General features: G+C 42.0%; 1 protein-coding gene across 1 annotated transcript in view; it reads left to right on the forward strand.

Annotated features, from left to right (window-relative positions):
- The window catches only part of syne3 (spectrin repeat containing nuclear envelope family member 3), a 53,191-nt gene extending 32,997 nt beyond the window's left edge, over positions 1–20,194 (forward strand). Inside the window, exons 13-18 of the mRNA XM_022751240.1 lie at positions 936–1,108; positions 4,892–5,507; positions 8,316–8,459; positions 13,931–14,116; positions 14,762–14,812; positions 19,391–20,194. Coding sequence (XP_022606961.1) covers positions 936–1,108; positions 4,892–5,507; positions 8,316–8,459; positions 13,931–14,116; positions 14,762–14,812; positions 19,391–19,573 — 1,353 coding nt within the window. The 3' untranslated portion in view covers positions 19,574–20,194. The remainder of the gene's footprint in view (positions 1–935; positions 1,109–4,891; positions 5,508–8,315; positions 8,460–13,930; positions 14,117–14,761; positions 14,813–19,390) is intronic.
- The last annotated feature ends 2,408 nt before the right edge of the window (positions 20,195–22,602 follow it).

Raw genomic sequence — 22,602 nt, forward strand, 5'->3', positions numbered from 1 at the left:
GGTTCAAATTTTTAAGCAACAGAACTTCACTCAGTAAATCTGCTCCAAATAAAACTGAATCAAATACACAGACAGTACACAGAGCTCCATATGTTTGTTTACATTTTGTAAAATGGAGTGTACTGATTTATCTATGTTAACTTCCTGTTTGTTATGAACCATTGATGAACTGAAAACTGTCACTGATCACTGACTGAGGAGCTTCTCCTTCTCTGGTTTCTAATCAGATTTATGGAGGTTTATTTGCAGTGGTGTTTTCATGTCTGTGTGTTCAGGTCTGACTGAATCATGACTCGTCTCTTGTCTGTTGTGAGTCTCAGATGATTTTGGATATTGATATTTGATGACTTGTTAAATGATCTGATTCATCTGATGTGGTTTGGAGATCAGTTTGAGTGTTCCGATACGGTATGTGTATAAATGTAACCAGTAATATAAGACATGAAGAGCTCTCACCCCCTTTTATTTTAGTCAAAGTAGCTCTCAGAGCAAAAAAGGTTGGAGACCCCTGGTGTATGTAAACTTATAACTTGTAATCACACAGAACCGCCCATGTTTTATAATCATCACGAGTTTCCCTCAGTATAAGTTGTTCCTTCCTTTCTGGATCACATGACACATGACATTCATTTAACCTGCAAATAAAACCAAAACAACTGCATAAAACTCGCAATAAACACACACACACACACACACACACACACACACACACACATACACATACACACACACACACACACACACTGATGGTAGCAAGGACCTGGTCTGACCATCAAGAGCAGTCTGAGGTAAAGTGTCTTGCCCTGTGATTAATGGACGAACCACTGACCTGCCAAATGATGGCCTATCTCAATGGCTTGACTTATTCTGAAAATAATCATATATAATTATCAATAATTGTAATGTATATGTTTTCCCTCACTCCCTGTCCACAGAGAGCTCTGGGAGAGTTCCCAGAGAAGGAGCTCCAGCTGCAGCAGATGGAGGTCCAGGGTCAGGGGGTTCTGGAGAGGACTTCAGAGGAGGGACAGATCCACATCGTGCGAGACATGAAACGGCTTCGAGAGTCCTGGTTGGCCCTCTACAACATGAGTCTGAATCTCCACAGGTACCTGGGATAGAGGTTGTCTTTATAGTGTGGTGTTCTCAGTGTGTGGCGATGGTTTCACTGCTCACTCTGGTTCCTTGTCTGCAGCAGCTGCCGCTCATTAGCAGCAGGGTCAGTCCTCCATCAGTGTCTACCAGAAAAATGTGATCAGTGACTCATTACACATTGCTCACTGAGAAAGTAATTACATCGCGGCACCCCAGTGGTTCACTTGGTAGAGCAAGTGCCACATGCAGGGTTTGAGTCCGGCCCGGACCCTTTGCTGCACATCGTCCCTCTCTCTCTCCTGCCTTTGCCCTCTCTCGTCCTACTGTCCCTATGAACACAAACAGAAAGGCCAAAAACTTTACTAAAAACTCAGCTGGAGAGACGAGCAGAGAGATGATTAAAGAGTAAGCGAATGAATGTATTTGATTTGATTTGCACAATAAAAAAAGATGGGAAGGGCAATGACTGAATATATGTTTGGAAGTGATGTGCAGCAAGACTTCAGATGAGGCTTCATTGGAGGCTGATCCTGATCAAAACTGGTGGAGGAGGGTTGCATTGATCTTGCACTTACAGCAGCAGGAAGAGGTGATTACCTCACAGACGCCGTGGTCAAATCTGATTGGTTTAAACTGAAGAAATGAAGAAATATGTGAGGTGTTTTAGGGGGTTAGAGCCGGTGATGATGTCACTCCATGAGCTGTTCAGGAAAATCCCTCCTACCGCAACAGGGAGCAGCAGATTTCTAGATAAGAAACATAATGTGTGAATTAGTCTGGGATAAGACAAATGTGATAGAGCAAGGGAAACAAAATGAGGCCAGCAATCAGCAGAGAATACTGAAGGAGGTCAACAGGGACCAGAACACAGGTACAGAGGTAGGTAATGACCAGTATAGATTAGGCAAGGGAACGCATATTTATTTGTATTTAAGCATATCACACAAGAGGGAGTAATGCTGTACTGAGTCTCAGCACGGCTGTGATTGTCCTCGGAACGAAGCGCCATGTTAGTTAAATAAGCAACAACAGATTATGATTTGTTGGTTTATTTCATCATTTATTTGGCTACACCAACACAAATAGTCTGATAATAGTCTAATAGTCAGTTAATAGAACACCTGTGAGGCGGAGTGATACATGTAGTTAAAAGTCCCAGTGCTGTTGTACTCTATATCAGTGCTAAGAAATGAAATCTGACTTTGATAAACCAGTGAGGAGAGCGTTGTGATAGTCAACTCTGGAAGATATAAAGGCATGAATGAGTTTCTTGGTTAGACACAAGGTCTCTGACCCTCGCTGTTTTTGAGATGCCAAAACTCAGATTTAGTTATAGCTTTGATGTGGACACTGAAACCAAGATCCCATCCATGATTACACCGATTTATTTAACATGGGTTGAAGTCTTTAATGCTCTAGACTCCAGATAGGCACTAGGTTGACACCTTCCTTCTTTGTTCCCTATCTCAGCCTTGTCTTTATTTAACTGAAGGTAGCTTAGATCAGGATGCCTATAAGAGCAGTGATCAGAATCAGATCAAATCAAAGGGGCAATGGGCAACAGTGAGAAACCACAACATCACCAGCAGTTATAAGCATGACTGCCAGAGACTTTAAAGAATTCCAGGACAGTGTTGACTCCAGGGAGGATATAGGAGATGTAGGTAGATGAGATTGATTGGCAGTGGAAGCAGCCACACCTAAAGGAATGTCCTGAGTAATGAGGAGTTGCCCCAGGTGACGGCTGAACTGAGATCTGACAGAGGAATGTTTCCTCCAGTGAGAACAAATGAAGACTCAGACAGTGTTTATGACACAGCACGACATTCGAGGGAAGATGTTGATGCTGAGCCCCTCCTCATATATATCACAGCTGACTACATGAACCTAAGCAGGGGGTCACGTCACGTCCCAGACCAGTCCACACTGAAACGTGACTGATACTGCGAGTGTAGACAGCTGCACTGATTTCAATTAATGTGTAACTGTTTCATCAGATGTGAGACACTGATGACTAAACAAGACCAGGTCGATATGTATGTGTGGGGATGAAGTTGAAAACTGTTGTGGAACATCAGCGTGTGGTATCATCACCCAACCTAGTACCAGCTGGTTTCAGCTTTATCCGTTTGCTTCTCTCCTCCTCTCTGTGTCTCCTCACATATACAGTATTTTAATACAGCTGGCTGACAATGAAGCTGTTCTCATTCACGTGTTTTTCTGTTCCTGTTGTTGACCAGTCCTGACTCTGTGTCATGTGAGCAGTAGCCTGGCTGTTCACGTCAGCAGCATGATTCTGCTCCTCTGCTCCTCTGCTCTTCTGTAATCACACACACAGCTCATCTTTATAAGAACCTCATGAATTCATAATGGAGATTTTTATGTGTTGCTGGATCAGCAGGACATTGCTTCTTCTGTAACAATGAAGTTAAGAGGACCATCACCTTGTGTGATGATTCTCTCCTGCCTGTGTGTGTCTGTGTGTGTGTGTGTGTGTCTCTGCTCATTTGTGTCTCTCTCTGTTTGATGACATGTTCTTATGAATGTAATATATCAGGAACGCCCAGAGGGAATGTCATCACTTCTGTGACCTCACAAAACACGTTTTCAGCCATAACCCACAAATTCATTCACTATTTATGAAAGAATTTAACACAAATGTCTATAAAGATAAAATTAAGTGGTGATATTTAATATCCTAATATCTAAACCTAAGTATCATAATGTTCTGCAAAAACATTTCTGGCCATTATTCAACACTGTAACTGAGGAAGGAGAGACTGTGAGCAGACTTCCTGTAACTTGGCTGGTTGATGGAGGAAACAACCACAAGGAGATTATTGTTGTTGGAAAAAAGTCTCTAAATCTCGTGACAGTTGCGCTAGTTTGTCAACACTACAGGCTGTTAACACCCCCTGATGGAAACTGTTTGTGCCAATTCATTTTAAAAGAGCAACAGCCAATGGGGAAACTCCCACACTTGGCCAGCCAGCCAGTGGTGTAACTTAATCAGTCAGTCAGTCAGTCAGTCAGTCAGTCACAGACATTCTCCATGCTGTTGCAATCCAGCCAAAAACTCAGCTGAGATGCATTTTGATTGTTTTTATATCCAGACTGATGAAGCCATCGGGACAAGACATAGATAGATAGATAGATAGATAGATAGATAGATAGATAGATAGATAGATAGATAGATAGATAGATAGATAGATAGATAGATAGATAGATAGAAAGAAGAATAAAAAGGGTGGAACGGGAAGATCAAGACGTTAGAATGAGCAAAATAAAACATGTTTAGGAAGCTTTTGTTTTTTACATTACATAAACACATATAAACACATTTTGTATTGATCTAATTAACACCTAAACATTGTTCAACAAACGGAGTTGTGTTTGGCCCACCACCAGTCACTGGAATTTAAACATTCATGACGAGTTTCAGTTATTTGGTGTTTACAAAGCTTTCAGACACTTTTCAAACTGAGAATCTCGCATGAATTTTTCTTGTCAAAACTGCTGCTTTCTAAGGTCAAGAAGGAAGATCTGAGCTCAGTCACTGGAGTGTTGAGATAAGTGGCGGTGGTACAGATTATTAATGTATGCACACAAACAAACAAAAAACAACGGGAGCGCTTCTGACCTCGAGTCTACTGCTGCTGAGTTTTATGTGAGATAAACAAGCTGATGGAGGCTCCTCTGTTGTTCAGCTGTCTTTTCATGTGGTTGTGATGGATTCAGGTGATGACCTGGTGAAATATAAAAACACTTGACCTCTCTCTGTCTCTCTCTCTCTCAGGCTGCTGAACAGCTCTGAGGAGCAGACAGGGTCTGACTCATGGAGAGTTGGAGGCACATCCCTAACAGCAGAGCTCAGTGTGGGGGAGGAGGACGGTCAGGCCGGAGGCTCCAGGAGCCAGAGAGGCCAACGACGCGACCAGCCAGCAGAGGTGTATGGAGCTGCTTCTGGTTCTGGGCCTGGACGAGGAGGAGGAGGAGGAGGAGGAGGAGGCCTGGAGGGAGAGGCAGGAGAAGGGGTGCTGACGGGGCAGGGAGGGTGGATCCAGGGCCGTGCTGAAGGTCACCTCCTTCTGTCTGGACAAGTCGATGAACATCTGAGTCTGTCGATAATGGACAAGGACAGTGGGCACTCCTTCAGAGGAGATGAGGTAGATTCCTCTGTTCGCAGCAGAGCAAGCCAGGGAAGAAGCCCTGACAGCCATAAATCAGCAGGGGGGGACAGAGGGGGGGCAGCATTAACCACCATGGTCAGCTGCATCGAGGAGGCGAGAACCAGTCCTGGAGAAGGCAGTGTGGAGGCCGGGGACGGTCGGAGCCCAGGAGGAGGAGCGTTCATGCTGTTCAGACGAGATCCAGCAAATCAGACATCAGTAACATCGACTCCACACACAACGGTAACGTGTTCATGTCGCTGAGATAACTTTACTGTCAATGATAAACTCATCAGCAACAAAGAAGGCTCCTGGGTAATTTAACCAAACTTTATGGTGACACGAGTGAGCTGAGTCAAGCTGCTGAAACATGTTTAATACATTTAATAAGTTGTTTTCTGTGACTATCTGACTTTAAGAGTCTTTGACTTGGATTCAACAGATCAACATAGCAATTTATTCTTTTTACTGTCGATTCAACAGGATGAATTTTCTCTCCCACAACCAAACGCATTAACACTGACTACAGCGGTGAGTGGGAAGGGAATATGACATTTTACATTAAAAGGCTCAGAAATAGAAATACAGAGGCTTTATTGTCATTGTACAAAATATACAACGGAATTCGAAGAGGTACTCCTGATCCGTGCAAACAGTAAAAACTGTAAAAACACGTTAAGACAGACAAAAGGACACAAGAGAATATTGCACATAAAAGAGTGTTGCACTTGGAAATATAGTAAATACTTGAAGGAAATAGAAAAGTGCTTTGCTGTGTAGCTATTCTTAACAGGGTTATGAGTGCACATTTATGAAGTTTAGAGTTCTATTGGCCCAGGGGAAGAAACTGTTCTCAAGTGTGTTTGTCCGGCTTTTGATACTCTTGTACCCATCCACCAGAGGGCAGGAGGTTGCTGCACTGTGTGTCTGCTGGTTTCAGTTTGAGTATCCACCACTGCAGCTGGACAGACACTGTACAATTTGATTCATCTTTGCTTCAAGCTGTTTTTTTTTTTGTTTTTTTTTATTACAGTGGCCCTGAGAGCTTGACGCGCTGCAGCTTAAGAAAACACAATCAAAGAGACGAAACAAAAGCTAATTCAGAAAACACCTTCATCCGTTTGACAACACATGATCCGCAAAGACTCACTACACAGCAGAAGTGTTCCCAGGGGACACTAGAAAGTGATTAGGGGGCCCCCTTTGCTGCATGTCATCCTCTCTCTCTCTCTCTCTCTCTCTCTCTCTCACTATTGGATTTAACCCAAAAAAAAACTTTAAAAAAGAAAAAAAAAAAGTGATGAACCCGGCTGGGACATAACTGTTGTTCAATGCTTTCAACTTCAAAAGTCACAAAACATTGAACAACAAGTGCGTCCCCGTCGGGTCCATCACATTTTAGTGTCCCCTAGAAACACGTCCGCTGTGTTGTGAGTATCTGCAGCTCATGTGTTCTCAAGTTGATGAGGATGTTTTCTGAATTTGTCTGTGTTTTGTCTGTTTGCATGTGTTTTCTTAAACCGCAGTGTGTTGAGCTCTCAGGGACACCATAGTTTTTTTACTTATTCCCACTACACATTTTAATCACCTTTCTGCACGGGCCAAGACTGAGCAACAGATCAGTGCCCACTCTAAATATCTACTATGAATAGACACAAGAAGAAGAAAGAAAAATGTGGAGCTGCAGACGGAGAGGAAGAGACGATATTCTCTGTCTTTCGTTTTTTTTTATTTTTTTTTTTTTATCACAGTCTAGAATCCAGAGGCCACAACAAACAGTAGTCCAGCAATGAAACAGTTTCACTACAGTTTATAACAGATGTTGTGACAGCAGCCATGTGACAGTTTGGCCATGAAACGGCTCAAACTGCCAACCAACATGTCTGAGCTGCCAGTAAGCCATGTGATCATCCAGCAGCCAGATAAGAGATTATTCGTGCATGTACACATCATCAACCGACAGGGTTATCCATACTGTATTTGCCCAGTATTCTTTTATTCAAGGTCTTTATTGGTCTTTAAAGTCATACAGGAAGTAAAAATATCACTGATACAGTTGAACAAAGACAATGTTTCTCCTCCCCCTTTGTTCTGCTCCAACAGAGCCCCATCCCTATGATAGTGTCACTGTACCATGTTTGGAATCAGAGTCAATTTCCTAACCAATTACATTTACATGCAGACCAATTCAATATGATAAAAAATTGAGTTGTGACAAAAGAAAACGGACAGAAAAGAACTAAAACACAAAGCAAAAAGACAGAATTAAATTAAACAATCCAGTAAATAGAAAAAAAAAGAGATTAATCACAATTAAGAAAGAATTAAAGAATTACAAATACACAAATAAGTAACAATAAACTGCAGTATCAGTAGCGTCCATTTTTCCTACAAAAGTTAAAAAAGGTTGCCATATAACATGGAGTTTCTCAGCTCACCCTCTCGTAGTGCAGTGGATTTTCTTCAATGTCAAATGACGTATAAGATCTTGAATCTATAGTCCAAAAGCCAGAGGAAGTCTATCCTTCCATTTAAACAGTGTAAGTGGTCGAGCTAAGAGAGATTCAGAAGCTGTCATATTTCTTCCTGGTGACTAAGATGTATATCTTGTGGAGTTACTCCAAATATGTATCTGCCCAGTTTAGTGATTCAGCGCACCATTCTGGGATTCTGGGACTGTAGGTGAATAATAATGCAGTTTCCATGCGTGGACTTTGCTGTGCCTGATAGTTAAAGTGCAACATATTTATTAGTCAATGAGAGTAGAGTGTGAGGAGCAGCAGGGATCCTCAGCTCACGTCCTCCCCAGTGCGGCTGTCATTAACTCCACAGACAGTCTCACTCTGCTTGTCCTGCAGAACAGTGGTTGTTAAAATGAAACGACGTTGGTAGGAAAACAAAGAGGCACAGGATGATTGCTGTGGTCGACATTTCCCTCTGATGGATTTGTTAATAGTCCACACATCAGCCAGACTCAGAGAGAATAAGAACCGACCGCTGCCTTGTTGACAATGTTGGTATGTTTGGTTTTTTTGTTTTTTTTTGTTGCAGGGGGGCACGGGACTCTACAGATCCAGGAGGAGGGAGTTCGAGGCCTGGCTGTGCAAGGAGAACGAGCTCCTCTCAGGGATCCTCGGCACGAAGGGGGCGGCGCTCAGTGCCAAAGAGGTCCAGATCCGACAGGACACACTCACAGTGAGTTTCCGTCAACATTTAAACAAGCAGGGCTTTTCCATGCAGCTCAGTCTGTGGTTGTTCTGTCACACTGCCTCCCAGTCTTGGAGGAAGCTGCGTTCACCAGCTCTTTGTTAGGTGTAGTTGTTACCTTCATAAACCAGCAGATGGATCACAGGTTACTGAAGACTTGATGAGGTCTGTTGAAACTGAAAGTGATAGTTCAGGTTATTTGACGTTGGGTTGTTTGAGGGAGTCACACACAGTCAGTGTATTACCTGCAGTAGCTTCAAGTCCTAGCGTACCAGGTTTAGAGACGCAGGCAGGAGCACCATACATCCCCACATCAAATAAACCTCAACTACCACTTTGAGGACCCGACTGAAGTCTTTGTATATTTTAGCTCATTCACGACAAATGTGCATTGCTATCTTGAGGCGGCAGAAAGTGATTGACCAACCAAAACCTGGTCTTAAGTCAGTGTCGCAGTATTTCACTGTAATTTTAACGGTGAATTATCAAGAGAGTAATATTCACCTACATTTGTCCACAGTTTGTTAATGAACCGAAGAAAGATGCTGCTGTGTGTGTCAGGACTGGACTCACTGCTCTTGTCACAATATATGATCAACTCTCCATAGGTATACTCTGATTCTGCTGTTATAATAGCAATCCACCAAGGTGCAAGAGTGCCTGGCTTTTATAGGGAATGGGAGATGTCACTGTGGGACTAAGTACAACCGTTTTGAAGCGTGCGCCTGGTGGACATGGACACGCCCTGACCGCACTTGCAACACATGCTTCAGCTTTGGATCATTAAAATAGAGCCCACACTGTTATTGCTGAAGCCAACCAGAGTTTGTTAGATTTGTGTGTGTGTATTTTCTCACATGTAAAACAGCCATGGTGTCCAGTTATATCAATGCATTGATATGACTGGAAACAATTAATTTAAAAGAGCTATTTGTAAGTTAGCTATTGCTACAAAGCTAACGTTAGCATTTAGAGCTGTACTTACCAGTCTAGAAGAAACGTTGTGAGCTCAGCATCAAACTTCATTCTTTTACTACCAACAGCTGTCTCCAGAGGTGGAAACCATCACCAATGTTAACTCATGTCTCTATCACGTCTTTTCGTCTACTGAAGTTAGCATGCTAACCAGCTAGCCCCGGCCCGCCTCGTCTCTGTAGCGTCCAGTCTGTCCTGAAGACGTAGCTGCTCAGAGGACGTATTATAACCTCTTGTATTATAAAGACAGCGATAGCTGAAGCTGTTGTCAATCACCACCTGCTCCCGTCAAGAAACCACGTTCAACAGCAGAGAAAACTTACAGGTAGAACCTTTAACCACCATCCATGAGGGAGAAAGAAACCTGCTAGCAGAGGTAGGATACATAAATGTAAAGGTGTCAGGGTCATGTAGGGATCCACCAACTTTTATACTCATTCATTTTCTCATTAACTGTTTGTAGTCAGTTACCCATCATGCACCAGCACCAATAAATGTTTTGCATCTGTAAAGTCAGATGTCGGAGCCCGGCCTGCACAGCAGTGGGTGTCACCATTGATTATTTAAATCTTGTGACACAGGAGCAGGACCTGGAGGACCTGAGCCACTGTGCATTTTGTTCACACTCATGAGCTGATCCAGGCAGACAAGTTAATACTTCTCTGACTTTTTTTTTTTTTTTAACTTACAGCAAATCTCCAGACTCCAATTCCTCTGAATAATCAGAATACATACAGGGCCTGTATTTATCAGGCGTCTCAGCATCCCTCAGAGGGACTGGTCTGAAAGTGAACCCAGGGCTGAAAACACTCCTACATCAGAGCACAGCTGAGTTATTTATGAAGCAGCCCACACTTCATTTCAACAAGGAGGAGGACGGCTCCGAGGAGAGAGAGCGAGCTGCTGCTTTACAACGCTCACTGCAGCAGAGGAGACATTATGATGATGTGGTGAAATCTGAAATACTGTAGGCAGCTAACTTTGGGATAATGTCCGCCACATCATGTGTGCACAAATTAATTAAAACTCAATATTTACAACTATGCCATTTACACAGTAGACTATAAGTAAATATTGGGAAGCCACTCTCATGGCGTAAGGCACAAATCTCTCCAGTAGGTGAATTAAAACGGATTTAATTGGACTCAGCTGTCTGTTATCCTATCAGCTCTATCCAGTTGTCTATAGGAACAGCCTGTGATGGTGCCACATGTTGCACCATAGCTCACAGTGATAAAGAGGAACATTTCCTCCTCTGTCCAGGTCCCCTCTCCGCTCATTTACCCTGCAAGTCCTGTAATGTCACCCAGTCTGTGGAAATGCATTTTAACAATATGAACTGTCATTTCTCAAACATTAAAACCACATTAGATGAAAAATAAGTAAAAATAAGATACACTTATTAGATCATCAAATCAAATCAAATCAAGTTTATTCATAAAGCACATTTAAAACAACCAGAGTTGACCAAAGTGCTGCACAATAAAATACAAAGAAATAACAACCAAAAGGAAACAAAAGCAAGGAGACAACAGCTGTGTCCCAGTTCAGGGGTCGCATCCTTTAGAGGACGTGGTCTCGAGCGCCTCGAGCCTTTATCAAAAAAAAGTTCAGCGATTTAGATATTGCGCTTAAATTTCGATTATACTTATAAAAGTGAAATATAAAAGCAAGGGGACGCTGAAGATCCTGAGAAAATGTGGGTTTTCACTTTAGCATTAACAAGTCTAGTCTTAACAACCACTCAAAGCACTTTCCACTACGAATCACATTCACCGATTCACACACACAGTCATACAGCACTCGTTATATAGACAGTGCAACTCTATCACAACACACTCATACATCAGGGAAATTTAAGGTTCAGTAGCTCGCTCAAGGACACTTCAACATGTGGACTGGAGAAGCTGTGGGTTGAACCACAGACTTTCTGATTAGTGGACGACTCACACTGCTTCCTGATTGATTGAATGATGATGAATATGAGCCTTAGTGTGTTCACAGGATTATTTCAGGGTCTTCTCTCATTCCAGCAGCAGCATCGTTGTGACTAACCAGGTCTAGGCTGCCACCTAGAGAGAGTTTGTTATCACTGCATGGTTCAGTAGTTAAAGGAGCAGATTTAACAAGTCTTTAATGTGTCATGACACAGCAGTAAGGTAACTGACTGGAGCACGAGCAGGCATGATGTTCTCTGTGCTGGAAATAATACATTAAAGGTCCCATATGTTACACTTCTCGTGAAGTGTTGAGCCATAAGAAGATATATAAAAAGTTGTATAAAACCATTTCAGTGTAGTTTTACATCTCTCTCAGGCTTCTCTCTGGAGCTCTGGCAATAACAGGTTGGTGAGCCTCTCTTCTGATTGGCTGACTGTTTTCTGAGTGATCCAAAAAAAATATTGCAGATTTCAGGTAAACACTCAGAGAAACCAAATCCTGCAAGGTTAGATGGTGGGTCCAGGTGGGCGGGGCCTTGGGGCGTGGCTGAGAGCGGTGACTGCTTTGTTGTGACATCACAAAGTTCCAGAAGTCCTGACAGCTGGTTTAAGGCTCAGTTTCTGAATACAGGCTGTGTGCATTTCTCTGTGGACTGAGGCTTTGATACTTTCACAGTATTAATATAGAAGCTAGACCTGATCTATAATCAAACAACACATGGACATCTACCTTTATACTATATGAGACCTTTAATAACACCCCAAAAAAAACAGTTTGACTAGAATATTGAGGTAGTGATGTAAAGTATATTGATTTTATATACATTTACAAAAACAGAAAAATAACATTGTGGTTCCTTGACTTCCCTGATGTCGGCCTTTAGTTGCCTAATGACGTCTGCATGTTGTTTGTCTTTGTTGTCACTCAGTACCGTGAGGCTTTGTTAGTCTTGGTTCTTACCTTTAAACACTGTTTCCAATATGGTTCTGACATCTGCTCCATTCAGCCCTGCTCCCCCACATTGTCACTGCTCTGTGAGTTCCATCATCAGTCAAATGTTTCCATTCATTTCATTGCGGTTCATCTTATATGTTTGTTATCTGTTAGAGGGCTCAGCTCACTTTCTGCGTTTTCATTTTTCCTGTCTGATCAGCTGTTCAGTCAGGGAGAGAGGAGACAGGTCTGCATCATTCTCAGTAGAGAGTGACTGGGCTTTGTTAGGATGCAGGGAGATAAAGGTTCAACTGCTGTGTAGGAAATGCACTTGAATAATTAACGCACATACAGTAGATTGTTATTGTCAGCAGTAACAAAATAATTGAGTGTTCACAATTGTGTGGTGTCCTATAGATAGAGAGATAGATAGATAGATAGATAGATAGATAGATAGATAGATAGATAGATAGATAGATAGATACTTTATTTATATGTATGCTCATGTTTGTGTGTGTAGCTCACCTCCATACTTACCTGAGCAGGTGTGTTCCAGTGAGGTGAGGAAGAGGGCGTGAAATGCCATTCAGTGGTCAGTAGGGAGGATTGAGAGCAGCTCACTGCGAGCCTGCAGTCTTTTGGTGCTTATGGCTTAACTTATTTTTTGTTGAATTTCCCAGAGTTCATTTCTCCTCTGTTTTTTGATATTCTAGTAATAAATATATTTTGCTGCTTTAAAGATTTCCAGTGCCCTAACACCATCCTCTGCTCTTTATATGAGGTGAGGACACTCCAGTCTGATTCAATGATGTAATGATAAACACATGTAGAGATGACAGGAAATGAGTTTTCCCTGAGTTCTACTTGAAGTAGTGAATGAGGGTAAGGACTGGATCCAGACTGTAGAAGGTGTACATCACATGTGTACTGTAGGTATTAAAACAACAGCAGCTGACAGTGTTGCCATGAAGATGTCAATTTAAGATGTTAACACGCTACAGTTCCAGATGTTTTTCTATGCACCGACCTGGTACCAAGTAATTCCAAGTTTACCTGAAAACCAATTCTTCTTCGTAGCTGCCAGCGACTGCACAGAGCAACTTCCTGTGTAAGCTACTGTTATAGAAGAAGAATTGGTTTCCTGGTTTCATTAACCGTTGGCAAAACTATATATATTACTGATAATTTGGCAAAATGTTAAACTGTAAGTCCCACCAGTAAAAAAAAAAACTGTAGGAGCAGCTCCTACAAAATGTTTTGAAGTGATAACTGTAGATAGACCAAACTTGAGTTTGAGTATTTGAATAATTACCACAACCACAGTTCGACTGTATGTACACTCACTTGGAACATTGTGTTATAAATTAAATAAAAAAGAATATACAGTTGCATGTTTTTTTCCTTTATCCTGATGTGATCAGTCAGTAATTCAATTGTTCACCTAAGCCTCATTATACATCAAACTGAAAACTGCTGTGGCACTGACCTCTGGTGGTTAAAAGGCTCATTTCTGTTTCATCCAATGTCTCTTGTGAACAAACAAAAACTGTGAACCACCAGCAGGACCTTACTTTACTTCACCTGAGACCCTCTGTTGTGTCTGTGTGCAGGCTCTGAGGGCAGAAGTGGCCTGGGGTCAGGAGCAGTTCCAGCTGTTGCTCCAGGAGAGTCCGTGCAGTGGAGCTGGTTCTGGGTCAGCAGAGGATTCGGACCTGGAGGAGCTCCGCTACCGCTGGATGCTCTACAAGTCCAAACTAAAGGATGTGGGAGAGGTCAGGGCCAGGACCAGGGCTAAGGTGAGAGGAGAGTTTATCATCAATCACTGTAGACTCTAAACTGTAGAATGTAGAAGTCTTCTTAAATCTTTTGGGTCAATGCGTATTACAGTCCTATAGGGTTTTGAATAATATCATGTTGTGAAACCCGGCAGGGTGCACATGTGTAAATGTGCTTAAGTTTGGAAACTGAAGTCCCGAGTCGCTGTCTCATCACACATCACTGGCTTGTTACCAGAATATCAGAATCCCCCACTAACTGCACTGTTGTTTTATTGTCCACCACAGGGTGGCAGTGTAGTATTATTTAGCACACTGCCTGCACTGTGACTGTCACATCTGTAGAGCAGCTGCAGATCAGTGGACTCTGCTCTAATTGCACAGTGTTCTTCAGATGTGGAGGAACCAATTGAGAAAAAACAAAATTCAAACTCATTTGATTTTTAAGAGCGAGACACGAGGCCGTGCAACATGTCAGACACTGAAAAGTCACCTGTCAGTTCAATAGTGGTTCTGTATGAGTCATTAGAGTTCCAGTGTGAAATGAATTTAGTGATTACCCAGTGAACATGGTTAGTGTGTGTGTGTGTGTGTGTGTGTCTGTGTCTGTCTGTGTGTGTGTGTAAGTCAATGTCGTGAACTGACTGAAATGTTTTGTCTCTGCAGAGAGTCCAAGTCAAACCAGAGGAGCCGCCTGACGCAGCAAAGGTACAAAAGGTAACAATAAACTTTTAAAAATTGAGATAAATAAACTTTTCAACAGTTTAGTTTATTTATGTATTTGATAGCTACAATGCAATTCAACTTAAATTCAGGCCCTGGTTTGAGTTTAGCACTGAACCTTTGTTGTAATGAATTTATATCTGGAGTTAATTTGATTTCAGTTGGTCATGTGATCCAGAGTTGAGCTTTTTATGGAGGAAGCTGATTGTCATTTAGATCTATGATTTGGTATTTTGCAGTTGCTATTCACCACGCTCCTGGTTACTGTTACTGTCTTGCCTTTGAATATACAGTATGTGGTGCGAGACTCTGGGGTTAAACTGTAACATTTCGATTCATCATGATTGTTCCTCTTTGTTTGGGGGTTAAAACCGCTTGAGAACATGAACATTAACACATGCACAGACCTCACACTCACACCAGTACAACAGGACCCCAGCCATCTGACTCAAGTCCCTGTCATACAGATTCCACTACATTACCACCTTTGCTTGTTTACACTAAACCAAACAAAAATGGTATAATGATGCCCCATGTGTGTGGTATTTAAAGACGCATCATTCCCGCCTTGAACAGACTGTGTAAAACAGGGTCTGTAGTCTGATCTGAACCCACTGAAAGGATGACTTGATGCTGCTTAGAATTTTTCTTCTCAGTTCAGGTAGGTGTCCTCAGCTGACAAACTTATTTAATCTGTAACCTCTAACCTTTTTGCTCTCCTGTTAGAGGAGCATTAGAGGTTGAAGTTCTGCAGATCAGACTGTGTTTGGGTCTTAAAGCTCTGAACCAAATGCTCTCCGGTAAAATCCCCCCCAGAGGTCTTTGGTCTGTGGAGAACCAAACCCCTGACCTGAGCACCCAGAACAAGCATCAAGTCAAGCATATCGAACCAGCCCCCCAAATCCACCATTCATTCAGCGAGCTGTGTGTGGCGAGCAGACACCCCCCACCCCCAGCCACCCTATTGACCCCTCAGACACCCCAGCTGAAACAGGCCTCCAGTCTTTACAGACGGTCTTTACAGGCTGTTCTGCTCCGGCTTGCTTTAATCTCCAGGAGGAGGGAGGGTTCATTGTTTCACTGGATGCTTTTCTGAGCTATGTCATTCTTTTTCTTTTCTAGTGCTGGCGAGCATTTAAAGCTACTCATGACTTCACCAGAATAACTAAAGAGAAAAACTCTTTATAAACCGTTGAGTCTTGTAAATGAAGACGATGTTGATTCACTATGGAACGACAGACGTCTTTGTGTCTTATTTAAAGCAGAGTGCAGAACATCCTGTCTGCTTTGCTCCAGTTGAGCTCTTCGTCTTTGAGTGAGCCAGTTCATCAGAAAGCCTGTTTACCATTTTCATTCAGTGCTTACTTGTCGTCTCCAACCGCACATTTGTCAGTAATCTGACTTTTGTCCCCTCCTACATCAGAATACTCTGCAATAATGACTTATTAATACACAATCATAACATAGATAATACAGTAATAGGTAGCTAGCAGCTCCAGTGAGGCTGTATTTAGGCACAACAGTGATCTGAGCTAAACGCTAAGTCAATGACGATGCTAACATGCTCATTTGAAGACCGATGGCGTCACAGCAGCTCGACTAGACTCTCTCATTTCAAAGGCTCCTTGAAAATTGGTCCTTCTTTACCTGGACAAGGAAGGCTCCAACAGGTAGATCCTTCGTGGCCCAAGATTCATTGCATGCCAGTAATGTAAATAATATTGCAGCAAACAACACAGACAGAGAGCCTGAGGATTACATTTTAAGATGTTAGTATTGGGTTTCACCTCAGTTCAACAGCTAACGGTACAACTGTTCAAACCACGAACAAAAAAATGAAACAAGCAACGTGTTATCAAGGTTGCTAGGGGACAGGAGTGGCGCTTTGTGATGCAACTGTAAGGGTGTCACCAGTCTCAAAAGAATTTACAGATGAGAAATTAAGTAGTTAGCAAATCCAAAGGCTGTGCAGAATGTCAATAGTACTGAACAGATATTCCACATTAAGTCTTCAAGCAGGTCAAAGGGCATAATTTCTCATTTTCCCTCTAGGCTTTTACTGTGAAAGGTCTGTAGAAAGTGTTGAATTTGTATAATGGTAGCTTAACAGCAGTCAAAAAATGTGGAAATGTAACCAGTATAGTTATACCCTCACCAATCACTTTATCAGGAACACGTGTACACCTGCTGATTCATGCAATTATCCAATAAGTCAAACAGGTGGCAGCAGCTCGGTGTATAAACTCCTGCACATCCAGGTGAGCGGCTTCACTTAATGTTCACATCAGACATCAGAATGAGGACACATGTAAAGCAAAGAGAAGAACTACCCAGTGTTAGTGTGGTGTCCCTCATAAAGTGCTCACTGAGTGTATCTGTCTCTCTGTTACATGTGCTCACTCATTCACACTGACCTGAGCTAGTGTGTACTGATTCAATAAACACTTACATACCTTTGGCCTGTGGGTCCTTGTCATGTGGAGGTGTGATTAGCTAGTTTCACTTCCTATTCCATCAAACATTAACATTTGTATACACAGTCCAACACTCTCTGTCTCTGTCTCTCTCTGTCTCTCTCTGTCTCTCTCTGTCTCTCTCTCTCTCTCTCTCTCTCTGTGTCTACAACAGAGCACACAGACCCTGTGTTTCGACCACAGTGGTTCCTCCCCACTCTGAGTCATGGTCGTTGTTAAAATGGCTACAAATAAAAAGGGTTTAGTATTAATGAGGATCGGGAGCTCCAGTAAATGATTGATGCTTTCATTGAAATGTGTTTGACATAACAAACATACGGGTGAACACATGCTGAACTTGGAGTGAAAAATCAGCCTACAAAGAAAAGGTCTGTGGTTCGATACTCGGTCGGAGGGATTTTGTTGCATGTCATGCCCCTCTGCCTCTGCCCTTCAAGGGAATCTAAAATGTCAAGAAGAGAAGAGAGAAAAACAGCTGCAATGATAATCACACTAAAGAAGATAAAAATTCTAAACTATACAAACATGATTGGTCATATAGCCCTTTTACCATAGTAGGATCTCATGTAGCTGCTTTGTCGCTGTCATGTGTGGCCCACAATGGCAAAAGATTGGCCAGAATTTTTGGTAAACCAACCCTCTACTCGTATTGTAGGGTCTTATGGTAAATCTGGTGGAACTCATAATGTAGGCTACTCATAAGTGCATTAGCAATGTGGAAGGAGTGACTTGTGGGCATCCATAGCGTCCTGTGTATTCTCTGCATAGATGATGTTGGGTGACTTTTTTTGGCATTTTTACAAGTAGAGTTGTAAGCATCCATCACAGTGAGGGATTATTAGTTATATTTCAGGTGCAGTCTCTCAGTTTGACCTCTGCAAGTCTTTTACATGATCTGGATCAGCTGTTGGTTTTTGTTTACAACCGGTCTGATTGTCTTTTCTCGCCATGTTGCGCGGTCACCCTTAGATTTAAGCCTTGACTTTGGGACGGCCAGAAGGGTCCTGCCCGAAGATCGAAGGCTGCGTACTGGCTCGTATGGGGTTATTACATTTGGGGTCAGGGCTCCAGCGTGATCAGTAAAATCTTAAGATCAATTCCAAAAATGGACAGGGAGCCAATGATGATATGCCGGGGTTGGGAACAGTGTTTGATGCTCTGATGTTTTGTCTTACATTAAATTATTTGCAGTGAGTCTGAGCGACAGCGTTCAGGAGGTGAAAGATTAACGTAGGCGGGAAACATGATTCACAGAATAACAAGTCTGAGAGACCCGGTCACTTCTCTGTGGTACATGATGTTTCTGACTGTGTGGGCGGTTCATCTTCTTATCGCTCACATTTCCTTTATTTTGCCAGGCTTTCTCACAGGGACAAGAAAATGAAACATGTTTCCTGTGTTTCTGCAAACCAATAATCACAAAATCCTCACATCATTGTTTTTCTACACTGTGAGGAAGAAATAGTCATCGGATCTGACTGTTGTAGTGATGGAGCTAATGTTATTCAAATGTACCGAATGTATAAAGACGACAAGGTAAATATGGAGGAAGTTTTTAGTTTGTGTCAACAGCAAATTAAAACAGGTGAAGATCAGAAAACAGAGGCTTCTGACTAAAACATGATCAAATATATTTATAAAACAGCAGATTAGAGACAAATGTTTGTTTAATATACAGTGGCTTAGGAAAGTCTTCAGACTGTTTGCCGTGGTCAGGAGGTTCCTGTGAGATGAGTGTAGCACTTGACTAATTGAACTGATTGTGTGAGGAAAATGTTACAACACAGGGAAGCAACATAAACCAGTTTCAATTGGTAAAGTAAATTTATTCAATAGTAAGGAGATAAGTTAAGATACAACCAAAGTGTAAGGGGTAACTAAAAGAGGCGAAAAGGGCAAACAGCTGCTGCTAAATACAAACTAAATATAACAAAAAGAGGACTCTAGCTAATGGGAGTTGTCACACTTACTTTATAAAGTAAGACGCTGCACCCCTGTTCCTGATGGCTCTCGCTGTCACTGACGCTCTGTGAGTAAAGGTCCCGCCGGTATTTCAGAGACTGTGTGTCATGTATTGTGGGTGTCGTTGTCGTTGCAGAGGCCCGGGCTGATGCAGCGGGTGTGTCGGCTGGCTCTTCCTCTGTGGCTCCTCTTCCTCGCTCTGCTGCTGCTGGCGTTCCTGCTGCCGCTCATGGACGAAGGCAACAGCTGCTCCCTCTCCAACAACTTCGCCCGATCCTTCAACATCATGCTCCGCTACGAAGGACCTCCCCCCACATAAGAACCCTCCTCCGACGGCACAAGATACAGTAACACTTGCTCTCACTCCTGTAAAGGACCATGGCTTACGTAGGACATGTTAGCTGTACTACTTGAGATCCCACAATCCCCTAACCCTCGATCATCATGCATGACTGTACATCATCACAGCTCGAACCCTGTGTTCCTTCTGCAGCAAATCATTTCAAATACTAATCTAACTACTTCTATTCCAGACCTTTTTTATGTTTCCTCCTTTGATATTGTCTTCATTAGGTTGGAAACCACTACCTAAAGTAGCACACACATCTGCAAACATCAAATCCAACCGTCTATGCACGCTGCATACCAGACTACCAACCACAAAGGAACAAGATTACAATTGGACTACATATCCCATGCTCATTTTAAGACTTTCCAAATACTGCAACATATGACTGTAGAAGATTTATCATCCGTAAGCCTAAGTCATTTTCTGTCGTCTTTCAATGCCATGACTTCCTGTCCAGTTTAAACGTGGTCGTCAGCTTTAACTTCTGTTCATCTGAACCTTAATTTAAAAATCACCTGAAGACTCCAAATCCCATCAACCCCTCCTGCCTGCCTGTCACTTCAACAAGAAACAAGAACATTTTCTCATTTTAGGAAAAATACATTTCATTTTATGACAAGATATTTTTCATGTTTTAATTATTTCATAACAAATGACTTCTCTACACTTCACTTTAATGAGACTCATTGGACTCATTATTAAAGAGTCAACAAACCGTGTTAAAACAGTGAATGCCCCTCGTTATAATGACACAGCAGTTCATCTCATTAAAGAAGAAACTTTTCTCATTATAATCTGATCAGTTGATGTTTTGTTAATTAGTTATTTGAGATGAGACATAAAAAAGTTAAATTCCTCCAGGTTTCTGTGTAATAATGAGTCCAGCTCATGTTATGATGAGTTTTGTCAGAACATCAGAGGTTTCGTGACAGAAACGTATCATAGTTTATAATATTTTAATACTTTGGTATGGGTCATTATAACAGAAAAATATCTTGTTATAACATGAAACCATTATAATGAGAAATTTATCAGATTTTTTCTTTTCTTATGGCGGCAGCTTCAGTACTCCTCTACCTATCATCATCATCATCATCATCATCATCATCATCATCATCATCATCATCAACTTCTCACATAAAAGTTGAGGAAACAAATCAAAACCTGTTGAACACCCATGTCTCTCCTGATGTATCTCAAACTGTATAAACCCAAAGTCAGTCAGTCCACAGATACACATGTAGACCATGTACCAGAGGATCCAAACCAAAGACTACAGCACCAGACCTGGAGCTGATACTGAAGCTAACACTGTATCTGTGTTAGTGATCACTCCCTTCATGTGTTCCAGTGCTCCTGTACCTCTTCAGCTAATGTTGTGCTAATGATACGTAGCAACGTTCAAAAGAAATCATGTTCAGTGTTTGTTATTTAATATTTGAAGGTCAAAACATAACTCATGTTCTTAGTGTTATAAAATAAACCAGGACTGTCATTGTGTGTTCACACTGAGAGCAATGTGGCTAGTGCTAATCCTCTGACTGAATGTGAGAGAGAGAGGGCTGTGGTTAGAGAGACCTTTATTTTCATCATCATCATGGTGACTCTTATTATGTTACTGATTTAACATGTCAGCATAGTAAGCAGTCAGTTATCAACCAGTTAGCAGTCACTTAGCAACCAATTAGCAACCATATAGCAGTCAGGGAGCAACTAGTTAACAGTTAGTTAGCAACCAATTGGCAGTCAGTTAGCAGCCAGTTAGCAGTCACTTAGCAACCAGTTAGCAGCCACTTAGCAACCAATTAGCAACCATATAGCAGTCAGGGAGCAACTAGTTAACAGTTAGTTAGCAACCAATTGGCAGTCAGTTAGCAGCCAGTTAGCAGGCAGTTATCAACCAGTTAACAGTCACTTAGCATTAAAGCCCAGTGGTGTACAGTGCTGTGTTTCCAAATCACAGTGAGGGTTGAACTTCATGGACCCCAGTCTGAATGTGGACTAGAAACAAAGCAGCATCCCGTCCACTCTCATATGTTCCATTTGACTGTTTTCAGTATGGTGACATTTACCGTGACGTGATAGAAATTACTTTTTTAATTCATCGTCCCCAAATAATTCCCAAATTGAATCATCTGCAAGAGATACTCCACCAAGCAAGGCTGAGACTGGAGTTCTAGAAACATGCATCACAAATGTCGCCGTGATTTTGAGCATGGTTTTCTTCTTACTTCCTGTACAGAAACCAGACGCTCCACTGGTTCACTCCTGCTCTCTGTTGTGGATTCAGGCTTCAGCCAGGCAGCATGTTCCAAACAAATGTCACAGAAGCAAAAAGTTCTTAATCCAGTGATACAGTTTTAAAAGTTTTAACCTTTACACAACAAAATAGAACAAACTCAACCCCAGACAGGAACCTGTTGGAACCTGTTGGGTGACACAGTCTTAACATCAAACAGATCTTGATCCTGTTGATGATCATGTTGCTCACAGTGTGAACAAACAGGCAGACTGAGTCAGTAACAATCAACCATGACAAATCATCAACATGACAGTGAGAGCTTAACTCTTATTGAAGGATGATGATCTGTGTGTGTGTGTGTGTGTGTGTGTGTGTGTGTGTGTGTGTGTGTGTGTGTGTGTGTCAGTCTTCACTCAGAATGAACTGTTCAATATTTACTGAATGTATTTTGAAGAACCAAAAATCTGTCGGATGTTTATTCCTTTGTTCTTGTGTAAGAACACTCAACTGTATCTTGTCACATGACAGCTGATCCACTAAAGCAGGAAGAAGGAGACGTCTGTTCATGTTTCATGAAGTTTAAATCAGTTTTCCTTTGTTCTTTTTAACTGTTCAATCATCTCATCAGAGCTGATTGTTTTCTGAAGGTGCTTTTTTGTCTTGACCACAGTGACACTTACTTTGCCTCTGACGTTTTCCTGGACCACAGTGTTCTCCTGATGCCAGTGTCTGAGCTGAAAAGCTGGCGATTGTTTTT

Source organism: Seriola dumerili, unplaced genomic scaffold (assembly GCF_002260705.1).
Source record: "Seriola dumerili isolate Sdu_G_001 unplaced genomic scaffold, Sdu_1.0 BDQW01000149.1, whole genome shotgun sequence".
Taxonomy (NCBI): Eukaryota; Metazoa; Chordata; class Actinopteri; order Carangiformes; family Carangidae; genus Seriola; species Seriola dumerili.